The sequence below is a fragment of the Ovis canadensis genome, chromosome 17 (genome assembly GCF_042477335.2).
Source record: "Ovis canadensis isolate MfBH-ARS-UI-01 breed Bighorn chromosome 17, ARS-UI_OviCan_v2, whole genome shotgun sequence".
Taxonomy (NCBI): domain Eukaryota; kingdom Metazoa; phylum Chordata; class Mammalia; order Artiodactyla; family Bovidae; genus Ovis; species Ovis canadensis.
Window position 1 is genome coordinate 42,890,949 of NC_091261.1, and position 15,189 is coordinate 42,906,137.

At 35.6% G+C, this 15,189-nt stretch overlaps 1 protein-coding gene across 1 annotated transcript in view; it reads right to left on the reverse strand.

Annotated features, from left to right (window-relative positions):
- Nucleotides 1-15,189, reverse strand: part of FAT4 (FAT atypical cadherin 4) — a 186,833-nt gene that overhangs the window by 93,323 nt on the left and 78,321 nt on the right. The window contains exon 2 of the mRNA XM_069557461.1: nt 4,608-4,739. Coding sequence (XP_069413562.1) covers nt 4,608-4,739 — 132 coding nt within the window. The remainder of the gene's footprint in view (nt 1-4,607; nt 4,740-15,189) is intronic.

Here is a 15,189-nt window from a genome sequence, read left to right on the forward strand (position 1 = left end):
GTCTATTTATTTATTTAGTATCCCAAATATGCAGTATCAGCAATGCTACAAGAAACAAATATCATATTTCAGCTGTAGCACAGTGGAAATAATGCTGTTTAAAAACATTCTACTCTCCTGAGGAACCACAGAGACAAAAGTACATGGAAGGAATTCTAAAAGTAAATAGCTATAAATTGTAAATGCATTTTATAATCTTAAGTAGTAGTTTCAAAAGCAAGTATGGTACCATGGAATAAAGCTTGAGTGTCCTGGCCCATTACAAGCATAATAATTCGTTTATCAAAGGAAACAAGAGACAGACAATCATGTGCTTCTGAGAGATGTCTATCTTGATCCAACATATGTTTCAAATGATATTTAAATAATGCTTAATATGTACATATTGCTTTCAGATTCCTTTACCGGGCGTTATTCTTCAGTGACCTACTACAGGCTTTCTAACATACTAATATTTTATGTTTGATTTAGTAATTAAGGAAAAGTATATAAACTACATAATATGTGGACTTGCTGATGACCTATGTAATCTTAGTGTTTTAAAGAATTCTATTAATGTTTCAAAATCAACCTGCAAGATAGCTGGGTGAAAATTTAATGCTGGCCACAAAGTAAAAGAAACTCCTTGCATTTCGATATTGATTCCTACTCAAAACTAGATAAAGAAAGAAGACAGACCATGATTTGGTAAGAGAGAAATCATTTCAAACATGTACATACATATTTTCAAATTTAACCTAGAGGTAAGGAGCTGAGAACAGAATAGAAGATAAAAGGTTTATCTAAAAACATTAACAATCATTTATTGTAAACCACTCAAAATAGGAAACAGCCAATAATTCTGAATGTCCTAGGAAGCCTAGGTAGCCATTCCACTTGGCATACAGCCAAAGAAATGTTGGTTCCTCATGTCAGGAGTGGACATAGTCCGTAGTCATTAAAACATCACTAAAAAGTTAAAAAAAAAAACATATTCAAGAAGGAGAAAATGATCTCATGAGCTGAATCTATTAAAAATAATAGTGCCAAAGCACTTCTCCAAAAATGTCCTTCTTTCCTTTAAAGTTCCAGGTGAAACTACTTCCTTCCTTCCAGCCTCTACTGTCTTTTTCCCCTTCCACCTTCACTCTCCCCGCCCCCATATACAGGTCCTATTACAAAATACGTGGTGGTGATTTCTACCACTCCTTCCTTGAATTGCAAACAGTTTTCCTTCCTTTTCCCTAGACTGTTCCTGTTTTATAGTTTTGCTCCTTTGTGCCTCTTTAACTTCCCACTGTCTCAGCTCAAATGCACTTCTTGCACATCCTAGATATCGTCACCTTACATTTAGTACTTAAAACAAAACAAAAAAAACCCACAAACCCAGAATGTCTAAGTGATAACACTGGCATAGATACAGTTTTTTTAACTTGAAAAGGGAAATTCAATAGAAATAAAACAAAGTACACTAAAATCGTGTTGATGTAAATACCTAGAGACGTAATGACCTTCCCAGCCTTCTTCAAATCTCATACTAAATATAACCACATCTCAAAACATAAACTTGAAGACAATGCAAGTGTATGCAGGTGCACATGTGCACACACACACACACACACAGAAAATTCACGGAGAGAAAAATAAACATACACGCAGCACTGCATTTGTATTAACGCTTCGTCACATTTTAAAAAGAGAAAAAGTAAGGAGTAAAGTAAAATTATAACAGAATTTGCATAATATTATTATAAGGGTTGAATGTTGGCATTTCTTTCAAATAATCACTGAATAATAAATTATATATAATGCAATTATTATATATTATATTGTATATATTTTATATATTTATAATCAAATAATATATTGTATATTATATTTATAAAATCTATAATATATAATGCATATTATATACTTATAATATTATAGTCATATGATCTTATATATTATTAATATATGTGTTATATATTACATTATATATAATATATAGAAAATATTATATATAATGTATATTATATATCTAATATACATTATATATATTATATTATATAAATTATACAGCATATAATTATGATATATAATATATAATTATATATAATGCATATATAAACATATATGTGCAATTATTAAATATAATAATAATAAAGTTGAGGACCGAATAATAATTCTTAAGAGAGTAGTGCTCAAAATTCTCCAAGCCAGTCTTCAGCAGTACGTGAACCGTGAACTTCCAGATGTTCAAGCCAGTTTTAGAAAAGGCAGAGGAACCAGAGATCAAATTGCCAATATCTGCTGGATCATCGAAAAAGCAAGAGAGTTCCAGAAAAACATCTATTTCTGCTTTATGGACTATGCCAAAGCCTTTGACTGTGTGGATCACAAGAAACTGGAAAATTCTAAAAGAGATGGGCATACCAGACCACCTGACCTGCCTCTTGAGAAATCTGTATGCAGGTCAGGAAGTAACAGTTAGAACTGGACATGGAACAACAGACTGGTTCCAAATAGGAAAAGGCGTACGTCAAGGCTGTATATTGTCACCCTGCTTATTTAACTTATATGCAGAGTACATCATGAGAAATGCTGGAATGGAAGAAGCACAAGCTGGAATCAAGATTGCCAGGAGAAATATCAATAACCTCAGATATGCAGATGACACCACCCTTATGGCAGAAAGTGAAGAGGAACTAAAAAGCCTCTTGATGAAAGTGAAAGAGGAGAGTGAAAAAGTTGGCTTTAAGCTTAACATTCAGAAAACAAAGATCATGGCATCTGGTCCCATCACTTCATGGGAAATAGATGGGGAAACAGTAGAAACAGTGTCAGACTTTATCTTCTTGGGCTCCAAAATCATTGCAGATGGTGACTGCAGCCATGAAATTAAAAGACGCTTACTCCTTGGAAGGAAAGTTATCACCAACCTAGATAGCATATTGAAAAGCAGAGACATTACTTTTCCAACAAAGGTCCATCTAGTCAAGGCTATGGTTTTTCTAGTAGTCATGTATGGATGTGAGAGTTGGACTAAAAAGAAGGCTGAGTGCCAAAGAATTGATGCGTTTGAACTGCGGTGTTGGAAAAGACTCTTGAGAGTCCCTCGGACTGCTAGGAGATCCAACCAGTCCATTCTGAAGGAGATCAGTCCTGGGTGTTCATTGGAAGGACCGATGCTGAAGCTGAAACTCCAGTACTTTGGCCACCTGATGTAAACAGCTTACTCATTTGAAAAGACCTGGATGCTGGGAAAGATTGAAAGCGCGAGGAGAAGGGGACAACAGAGGATGAGATGGTTGGATGGCGTCACTGACTCAATGGACATGAGTTTGAGTAAACTCCGGGAGTTGGTGGTAGACAGGGAGGCCTGGCATGCTGCAGTCCATGGGGTCACAAACAGTCAGACACACTGAGTGATTGAACTAAACTGACTGATAAATGACTAAGTCATTATATTCTGTACTGGCTGTTAAAATTAGTCTATTATTGAATTATTCACCCTTTTTAAGTTAAATAAGCCAAAAATCAAGTTTTCATATCCTTCTGGAGCTTAAATGAGGGTAAGGAAATTATTATCTGTTTGGGGCTTAGCAAAAAGGGAAATCGGCTACTAGTGTATGGGAACATTATTCCTCTTTCCAAAATTCTAGAAATTAACTAAAACCTTTACCTAGCAAGGAGGAGAAAACAAGTGATGTGTTTTTTTTTTAATGGGAAAAATATAAATTACAAATTATATAAGTTGTCATGCTGTTTGGAGCATGATGATTGCTTTAAACATTAAACATAAACATGGAAGACAGAAATCTAAATTGTGCCCCCCAAAATCAGTTGACTGCTAGAAAACGAATTTCTGTTTATTAATGGAATTCAAAATTCATTGGCTTCCTAGGTAATTTCCTTAAAATATATAAGGCTATTACTAAGTAATACACTTTATGTTGGCATATATGTATATATGTGGGGCTTTCCAGGTGGTGCTAGTGGTAAAGAAGCCATCTGACAATGCAGGAGACATGAGAGATGTGGATTCAATCCCTGGGTAGAAACGATCCCCTGGAGGGGGCCATGGCAACCTACTCCAGTATTCTCGCCTAAAGAATCCCCATGCACAGAAGAGCCTGGCAGGTTACAGTCCATAGGGTCACACAGAATTAGACACGACTGAAGAGACTTAGCCTGCACACATGCATATATGCAAGTTAAATGAAAACTTTCAAAGTTGTCTTACATTTGTTTTAATTTTCAATAATTTGCTTTTTTCAAATACAAATAAAAATAAATTCTTAGCTATATATGCTATAAGATAGCAAATGGGAGTGATGGGGCATTAAAAATAAGGTATTTCTGCAAATATTTTTTATCTTTTGAAAAATTAAAATAATTTGGCTAATGAATCTAAGATGTACCAGCAATTAACTGAGCTGTGAATTGCTGTTCAAAGGAAAGTTGCCTCTAGACAGTCTCTATCTTAGCATTCCTATGTCACATTTCAAGAATTAATGTCCTTTGGAAAAGAGCACTCAATGCCTAGCCTTAATTATTAGTTAACAAGTGTTGTCAACATACAGTAGAAATTTGATAGATCACTGGAAAATTATGTTTCAAAAAGTCAGAGACAAGGTCTGAGCTACCTCATCAGCATCCATGGCTGTCAGCTGCATAATCTTAGAACCATCTCCGATATTCTCCTCCACCGTGAGATCCAGCATGTCTGTTGGGAACACTGGTGGATTGTCATTGATATCTTGAAGTGTTATTTCTACCTACAAGAAAGAAAAGGAACAATATATGAATGCTGCATATGTTTGCAAAATACCAGTTAAATTGCATATCAAGAGTCCACTCAAATAAGCCTTCCAAAAGAATCAGAACCTTTATATATAACATCCCAGAAAATACCCTAGAGAAAGCTGTGAATTATTTATAGGAAAAGAAAAGCCAAGAAAGATGATTTGACTTATTGACAGTAACTGATTTTAAATGATCACCTAGGAGTTTAGAACAGAATAGGTCCACAGATCAACTGTCTTCTAAATTCCCAGATTTGTGCACCAGTGAAGAATTGTTCAGATTGGCACTGTCTTTCAGCCATGAAGTGCTGCCTGACACACAGATGACATAGTATAAAATTTCTTCCTGAAAGGTTTAGGTATTGGCAACTAATGTCCAGGGAAAATAAAGAAGTTCACATCTTGTTTTAAGAAACACTCTGCATTTTCCCCTTTAAAGTCAACTCTCAATCTTTGGGGGAAGAAAATTATACATATCTTTTCTCTCTTCACTCCTATCAATACTTCTTAATGTGACTAAAGCTAAACAATCATCCTGTTCATACGTGGTATTCAGATAGGTTGCAAATACTAACTTTCCTTGAAAGATCCTCATCAGAAGTCCAGAATTATTTGAAATAATTAAGAAAGTGCTTCCCTGCTAGCTCAGTTGGTAAAGAAAATTCTGTAATGCAAAAGACCCTGGTTTGATTCCTGGGTCAGGAAGATCTGCTAGAGATGGGATAGGCCACCCACTCCAGTATTTTTGGGCTTCCCTTGTGGCTCAGCTGGTGAAGAATTTGCCTGCAATGTGGGAGACCTGGGTTCAGTCCCTGGGTTGGGAAAATTCCCTGGAGAAGGGAAAGGCTACCCACTCTAGTATTCTTGCCTGGAGAATTCATGGGGTTGCAAAGTCGGACACGACTGAATAACTTTCAAAAAAAAAAAAAAAACCCTAAGAAAATTGTTTAGAAAGAACAATCTGTGACTATTAAATAATAACTTCAAACCATGTGTTTTATCTTTTGAGTTAGGTGCTAAAAGCTGAATATCTGATAAGAAAAAGGGGGACAACTGCTAATAAAACTGAAAATTTCTCCAGTTGGATCACAAAATTAAGTCATGGAGGAAAGTCCATCCACCCATTTAGCTTGGATGTAACCAGGACATTTTTCTTCTAGGATGAAATGTCATCTTTTATAGTTATACTGTAAAAACTCCATCAGATCAAGAGTGATGAGAGTGAATATTAGGAGACAGCAAACTAATTCTAGTTTTTTCTTTTCCAGGAAGAGGAAAGGGTGGAAGGAGAGGTAGTAAATAGGATTGTCAGTATTCTCTGGCAAAAAATGAGTGGGAAATACAGGAGAGCTAGACAAATAAATGGATGAGCAATTGATGAAAAGAGAAATGCAGAAAACAATATACAGAATTCAGTACTAAGTCATTATTGTAGTTCCACCACTTAACCGGACAGTTTTGATCATAGCTAATGTCTCAGATTGGTCTAGGAAATGGTTAGGCAGCCTTAGTAGTTAGAAATCTGCTCTTTTGCTTTTGCCTAACACCATTCTCTACACCACTGCCTTTAAAAGAGATCGAGATCATTAAAACTGCAGCTTGTAAGGAGAATTTCCAATTTCCTTGCAAAGTTGTAAATAACATGAGTTTTTGAATTAGAACAACCAGAGTTTAGATTCTGTCTCTGCAATTATTAACTGGGGAAATTTGAGCACTTAATTTCTTTGAGCCTCACTCTCCTTATCTTAAAATTGGGATAATAATGTATCTTAGAGCATTTTATGAAGACTAAACCCTGATGATACTAGCAAAATGCTTATCACAGGGGAAGCTTTCAATGAAAAGTAGATCTTGGTTTTTAAGTTATCAGAACAGAACTAGGAATTCCTTAGAGCCCTGGACAGACTGTATTTGTGATAGAATATGACTCCTGAGAGTCCCTTGGACTGCAAGGAGATCAAACCAGTCAACCCTAGAGGAAATAAATTCTGAATATCATTGGAGGGACTGACTGATGCTGAGGCTGAAGCTCCAAATCTTTGACCACCTGATGCAAAAAACTGACTCAGAAAAGACCCTGATGCTGGGAAAGGTTGAAGGCAAGAAGAGAAAGGAACAACAGAAGATGAGATGGTTGCATGGCATCACCAACTTAATGGGCACGTGTTTCAGAAAGCTCCGGGAGATGATGAAGGACAGTGAGGGCCTGGTGTGCTGCAGTCCATGGGGTCACAAAGAGTCAGACACAACTGAGAGACTGAACAACAATGTACTTCTAGTGTGTGGTACAGGTCCTGATATATCTTTGATGTCATGTTTAATTGGTGTCATTCTGGATTCTCTTTATCCTCAATTTAGTGTTCTTCTCTACACACACACACACACATTCACATACACTTACATACACACACACTCATATATGCATCTGTGTTCAGTCGCTCAGTAGTGTCCAATCTTTCCTAGCATCAGGGTCTTTTCTAATGAGTCAGCTCTTCACATCAGGTGGTCAAACTATTGGAGCTTCAGTTTCAGCCTTTGCCTTTCCAATGAATATTCAGAATTGGTTTCCTTTAGGATTGACTGGTTTGATCTCCTTGTAGTCCAAGGGACTCTCAAGGGTCTTCTCTAACACCACAGTTCAAAAGCACCAATTCTTCAGCACTCAGCTTTCTTTATGATCCAACTCTCACATCCATACATGACTACTGAAAAAAACATACATTAAACTATAGGAACCTTTGTTGGCAAAGTTATATCTCTGCTTTTTAATACGCTGTCTAGGTTGGTCATTGCTTTTCTTCCAAGGAGCAAGTGTCTTTTAATTTCATGGCTGCAGTCACCATCTGCAGTGATTTTGGAGCCCCCCAAAATAAAGTCTATCACTGTTACCATTGTTTCCCCATCCATTTGCCATGAAGTGATGGGACTGGATGCCATGATCTTAGTTTTTTGAATGTTGAGGTTTAATCCAGCTTATTCACTCTCCTCTTGCACCTCAACAAGAGGCTCTTTAGTTCCTCTTCCCTTTCTACCATAAGGGCGGTGTCATCTTCATATCTGAGTTTATTGATATTTCTTCTGCCAATCTTGATTCTAGCTTATGCTTGCTTCATCCAGCCTGGCATTTTACATGATGTACTCTGCATATAAGTTAAATAAGCAAGGTGACAGTACACACTCTTAACATACTCTTTTCCCAGTTTGGAATCTGTCCATTGTTCCATGTCTTGTTCTAATCATTGCTTCTTGACCTGTATACTGGTTTCTCAGAAGGCAATTAAGGTAGCCTGGTACTTCTATCTCTTTAAGAATTTTCCACAGTTTGTTGTGATCCATACAGTCAAAGGCTTTATCATGGTCAATGAAACAGAAATAGATATTTTTCTGGAACTCTCTTCTTTACCTATGATCCAAGAGATGTTGGCAACTTGATCACTGGTTCCTCTGCCTTTTCTAAATCCAGTTTGTTAGGTATGGTAGATTCTATAGTAGAAACATGTTACATATAGTAATTCTTCATTATGGATGATGAGTGCATGAATTGAACAAGACCTTTCTATATTTTAATAGTTATAACTAACACGAATGTGCCAAACCCTGTTGTAAGTTATATGTATGTCCACATTCATATACAGACACACACATAAATGCATAAAAAATCCTCAAAAGAGCCCTATGAAGCAATTACTATTATCTTCCCATTAGAGAAATGAGTTATCCAATGTACACAGGTTAAGTAATTATCCAATGTCAGAGAGCTAGTAAGTCAGTAGTAAGTTTCCTTTACTACAATGCACCTGTCTATCTCTCTCTATATAAGCACACCCCTCTCTTTAGGCATGTGTTTTCAATAAATGTAATGAATCATATTTGAAAAGTATGTCACAGCTTTATAAATATATTTTTATAAATGTGCATATTATTCCTGTCTGCAATTTGGATCACTTACATATGAACCAACTAGCCATATAATCTTGGGTCAGTCTGTAAATCTTTGTCAGAATTAAAAATAAATCAGCTAGGTGATCCCTAGATTTAGTGCTAGGAATCTGTGACCATGTATGCTCTATGAAATTTTGGCCAACTCCATCATTTCAGGTACAAAAAATTATTTCTGTCTTTATTAGCAAGAATAAACTTAGTTAAATACTAATAGACTCAAAACTAAACATTTCTGAATATATCTATAGTCTACCAGTTATAGGCACAGATCTAGGACATTTCATCATTGGATGTTGGTATACATAAAGGTTATATTTTGATTAAAGACACCAGAGGTCATCAGTTTAATAGGTCAGGCTATGCTTTTTCCAAAATCAGGATCAGCTTGCCAATCAAAAAACTGTAACTTTGTATTCTTCTTCAAAGAAAAATCTAGATATTCTCTCTAATTTTCCAGTCTCTCTGCTCCACTTCACAATTTCTCAAGTATTCCTCAAAAACTTTCAGCATGACTTCTCTAGATTCCCTCACTAGCCAAGAGTATGAATAACCAAGAGGAGGAGATCTGAACTTACTGGTGTAGTAGATTTCATCTGGCAATCCCTTCACTTCTGAATCAGTGTGTAAGTTCTTTGGTTTCTACCAAGCGTTCCAAGATCATGAACACTGTTTGCCTATGAAGTGGTCACTGATTCCCATATTTATTCATTTAATCTTTTAGACTCTATTACATAAAAGGTATATGTTAGTCACTATATAGCAAATATATAAGAAAATAAAACAGGCCACCATCTCTTGTGGGGAATAAATGAAGTCTGACCATGGAAATATGTACAAATAGAAACATCTGTTTGGAAAATACACAGTTGACAGCTTGATTCCAAGCAGTTATTCCCCTACACCATGGGTAATTCTTCAAGCAGTCCTGTATCTTGCCCTTGGAAGTTACCATTTTTCCTGATGAGTCCAGATTCTAACATGTACTTGGCTCACTGTCTTGGATCTCCCATCAACCTAAGAGTCTTATTTCTTTATTATCCTCATTTTGGACTAAGATTTGGTATGGTTTTTTAAAATATTGTCATATAAAGCACAAGAATCAAACATTAACAATTTAGAGAAGATATCTAGAAAGAAAATATAGTTTATTAAATATAATAATAAGCTATCTAGAGGTATTAATTAAGACACTATAATTTTAAAGAGTCCTTTCTGTACAAATCAGATAACTTTAAATAATGCAGATAAGGGCTATGAATGGTTTATTTATAAATTATCTGATTATAAAAATTGTCTAAAATATAATTCCTAAACTGAAGAATGTTGATAAATGCATTTCATTCTTTTAAAATACATATCCAGAACTACTGCATAGCTTTTAGTACTAGCAATGCCCCTCAAATGTTTTACATTTTTTTAACATTTGTTTGGATATGAAATAAGCAAAATAATTGCACTATTAAATATTATTTTGCAAAAAATAATCACATTTTGAACTCAGAAGCTTCCCTTCACAAGTGGCTGTATTTTAAATGAAAGCAAAACAAATAAAGACTGCCAATATGTTACATAATTTAAGTCCAGGGGACATTTTCAAGGTATCAATTCTATAAGTTTGTGAAAACTGACCCTCAAAGATGAAAGAAACATTACACTATGAAGATAAGGTACTTGTATATTTTATGCCTGCCTATCAGATGTTGACCTTTGTGCTTAGATAGTAGGCCCTTAGTGGATATATATGGTTTCACCTACCATTACAAGGGCAGTTGGTAGCTTTGTGGTTGACTCGTTTATAACAAAATATCAGCTACACCGAATGACAGGTATTGTCTGTGACCATCACTGCATTACCATTCAGATACTTTCAGAATAATGACTTTCTTGGCTAAGACACCTCATCCCTAGTCAGGGAAACCCTCGTAAATAATGATGTTTAAAGAAAAATACATGACTGAGATTAAGGGAGCTAACAATCAATTAATTAAAAAGTGTCTGTCCTGTAGTAGTTTTGTAAAGGTAAAAGTTTATTTAAAAATATGGCTTTAAATAATGTCACCAAATTTTTATGCTGAATAGCCAAATAGATCTCTAAAAAATAAAATGTTTACTGTGTAAATTGTTGCTGTGAAATGGGTACAATGCTTTACTCCTAAAAATGTTTCCCTATTATATGCAATTTATCATTTTATTCTGCACTGCATCAGGAATGATGTTATATTTTGGGAATTTACTTTTACCATTTTAAGTAAAAAAAAAAATCAGAATTCAACTACATCATAAATGAGCAAGTTCCTAATTAGCAATAGGAATTATCAAATTATTACATATGTCTAAATATAAAACATGGTATTTCACTAATATGAGTTGATATTATGAAAGTAATACTCTATATTCAAGGCTAAGGAATCAACTAAAATATTAAAGTCCATTATGAGCTCGTTCCTCAGTTAGTAAACTGACAGTTGCCTTGTGGTCACTATCTCAACCACAATTAAAAACATATTCTTAGATTCATACTCTCTGCAAGCTAAATGAATTGGTTCCTAATGTATCAGGATGAAAAATGCCCCCAAACATATTTTTAACTCACAATCTTCCTGCAACCTACATAAAGTGTTCTTAACGAACAAGGATGAAAAGCAATCTTTTTTTTTTCCTTTTAAAAGATTGTAGAATTTATAATACAACAAAAGATTATGTTACGTAGGGAAAAAGGAGTCCAAAAATGTCAGCTAGAAAAAGCCCAGGAAAAGAGACAAAGGAAGAAAATCCAAGGACTGGAATGGGAACCTTGGATGGGGAAAAACACACCCAAACATGCCCCCTTCCTGATAGGTGGTGGGAACAAGCCCTATTTTGTATAAGACAGAACCAATCAGGCTCCAGGGAGGGGAACAAAAAGTATAAAAAGGGAACCCAAGCAGGGTTGAGGCCACTCCTACAGGGTCCACTAGCTCTCATGTCTTGGGTATGTACTTTCTGCTGTCTGCCTAATAAAATCCTGCCTGTGTGAGCTGTAACACTGGCCTGTTGTTTCAAATATTTGCTGTGATGAGACAAAATAGACTGGAGTAGACTTAGAAAATAGAAATAGAAATCTATGCATTTGCAAGAAGTAATATCAAAATTCTTAGAATCCCAGATATCATCAAGTTCATCTCCTAGTCAAAAGCAAGGCATTGAACTGTCAGGTCATTTATCTAAGAAAAAACAACAGTCAGACTCTTAACTCCAGCCCACTGATTTTTGCAGAGATCTGTGGACAGGTCTGGGGAGGAAGCAGCATAATATGCCTTAGACCACTCCCTCTAATCTTTGTCAAAGACAGTGAGTGTTCAAAAAAAAAAAATGCATTTGATGTGTACAGAAAATTAATTTTTTTAATTAATGTTTGATTAACTATCCTACAAATACTATTTTTTCCACATGCTTGTTCACTTTAAGTTCCTTTATATTCATATTAATGGAAAATAATCTGTGAAGGTTTGCCTAAGTGATGCCATTGCAAGACTATTAAACAATCAGCAGATAGGTGGTGGGTATACACTGCAAGTAAAGAAACTATAGCTAAATTATCTAATTGTTGTTATTCAGTCACTCAGTTGTGTATGACTTTTTGTGACCCTATGGACTGCAGCACTTCACTCTCTCCCAGAGTTTGCTCAAATTCATGTGCATTGAGTTGGTGATGCCATCCAAACCATCTCATCCTCTGACACCCCCTTCTCATCCTGCACTCAGACTTTCTCTGGAAATAGCACTAAAAGTTATTGCTTTGAAAATATCTATAAAGAAGCTATTTCTTCCATGTCCTGGCCATTATAAATAGTGCTGTGATGAACACTGGGATACTTGTGTCCTTTTGAAATATGGTTTTCTCAGCATAAATGCCCAGTAGTGGAATTGCTGGGCTATCCAGCAATAGAACTATCATAGGATAATTCTATTTTTCCTTTTTAAGGAACCTTCATACTATTCTTCATAGAAGTTTTATCAAATTGCATTCCTATCAGCAGTGCAAGAGGGTTCCCTTTTCTCCACTCGCTCTCCAACATATACTACGTGTAGATTTTTTGATGATTGCCATTCTGACCAGTGTGAGGTGATATATACAGCTGATTCATTTTGTTATACAGCAGAAACCAACACAAAATTGTAAAACAATCATACTCCAATAAAATAGCAATAAAATCAACACACAGAAATCCCTTGCATTCCTATACACTAATAATGAGAAAATAAAAAAATTAAGGAAACAATTCCATTCACCATTGCAACGAAAAGAATAAAATACTTAGGAATATATCTACCTAAAGAAACTAAAGACCTATATATAGAAAACTATAAAACACTGGTGAAAGAAATCAAAGAGGACACTAATAGATGGAGAAATATACCATGTTCATGGATTGAAAGAATCAATACCGTGAAAATGAGTGTACTATCCAAAGCAATCTATAGATTCAATGCAATCCCTATCAAGCTACCAGCAGTATTTTTCACAGAGCAGGAACAAATAATTTCACAATTTGTATGGAAATACAAAAAACCTCGAATAGCCAAAGCAATCTTGAGAAAGAAGAATGGAACTGGAGGAATCAACCTGCCTGACTTCAGGCTCCACTACAAAGCCACAGTCATCAAGACAGTATGGCACTGGCACAAAGACAGAAATATAGATCAATGGAACAAAACAGAAAGCCCTGAGATAAATCTATGCACCTATGGACACCTTATCTTTGACAAAGGAGGCAAGAATATACAATGGAGTAAAGACAATCTCTTTAACAAGTGGTGCTGGGAAAACTGGTCAACCACTTGTAAAAGAATGAAACTAGAACACTTTCTAACACCATACACAAAAATAAACTCAAAGTGGATTAAAGATCTAAATGTAAGACCAGAATCTATAAAACTCCTAGAGGAGAACACAGGCAAAACACTCTCCAACATAAATCACAGCAGGATCTTGTATGACCCACCTCCCAGAATATTGGAAATAAAAGCAAAAATAAACAAATGGGACCTAATTAAAATTAAAAGCTTCTGCACAACAAAGGAAAATATAAGCAAAGTGAAAAGACAGCCTTCAGAATGGGAGAAAATAATAGCAAATGAAGCAACTGACAAACAACTAATCTCAAAAATATACAAGCAACTCCTGCAGCTCAATTCCAGAAAAATAAACAACCCAATCAAAAAATGTAAGACCAGAAACTATAAAACTCCTAGAGGAGAACATAGGCAAACCACTCTCTGACATAAATCACAGCAGGATCTTCTATGACCCACCTCCCAAAATATTGGAAATAAAAGCAAAAATAAACAAATTTTGTATTTTTGTATTTCCATACAAATTGTGAAATTATTTGTTCCTGCTCTGTGAAAAATACGGCTGGTAGCTTGATAGGGATTTCATTGAATCTATAGATTGCTTTGGATAGTATACTCATTTTCACTATATTGATTCTTCCAATCCATGAACATTTGTTTATTTTTGCTTTTATTTCCAAAGAACTAAATAGACATTTCTCCAAAGAAGACATACAGATGGCTAACAAACACATGAAAAGATGCTTCAACATCACTCATTATCAGAGAAATGCAAATCAAAAGTACAATGGGGTACCATTTCATGACAGTCAGAATGGCTGTGATCCAAAAGTCTACAAGCAATAAATGCTGGAAAGGGTGTTGAGAAAAGGGAACCCTCTTACACTATTGGTGGGAATGCAAACTAGTACAGTCACTATGGAGAACAGTGTGGAGATTCCTTAAAAAACTGGAAATAGAACTGCCTTATGACCCTGCAATCCCAATGCTGGGCATACACACTGAGGAAACCAGAATTGAAAGAGACACATGTACCCCAATGTTCATTGCAGCACCGTTTATAATAGCCAGGACATGGAAGCAGCCTAGATGTCCATCAGCAGCTGTGGTACATATACACAATGGAGTATTACTCAGCCATTAAAAAGAATACATTTGAATCAGTTCTAATGAGGTGGATGAAACTGGAGCCTATTATACAGAGTGAAGTAAGCCAGAAAGAAAAACACCAATACAGTATACTAATGCATATATATGGAATTTAGAAAGATGGTAACAATAACCCTGTATGCGAGACAGCAAAAGAGACACAGATGTATAGAACAGTCTTTTGGACTCTGTGGGAGAGGGCGAGGGTGGGATGATTTGGGAGAATGGCATTGAAACATGTATAATATCATACAAGAAATGAATTGCCAGTCCAGGTTTGATGCAGGATATAGTATGCATGGGGCTGGTGCACTGGGATGCCCCAGAGGGATGGCACAGGGAGGGAGGAGGGAGGGGGGTTCAGGATGGGGAACACGTGTACACCCGTGGTGGATTTATGTTGACGAATGGCAAAACCAATACAATATTGTAAAGTAATTAGCCTCCAATTAAAATAAATAATTTTAAACTAAAAAATAAAAAAGAAGTCATTTTT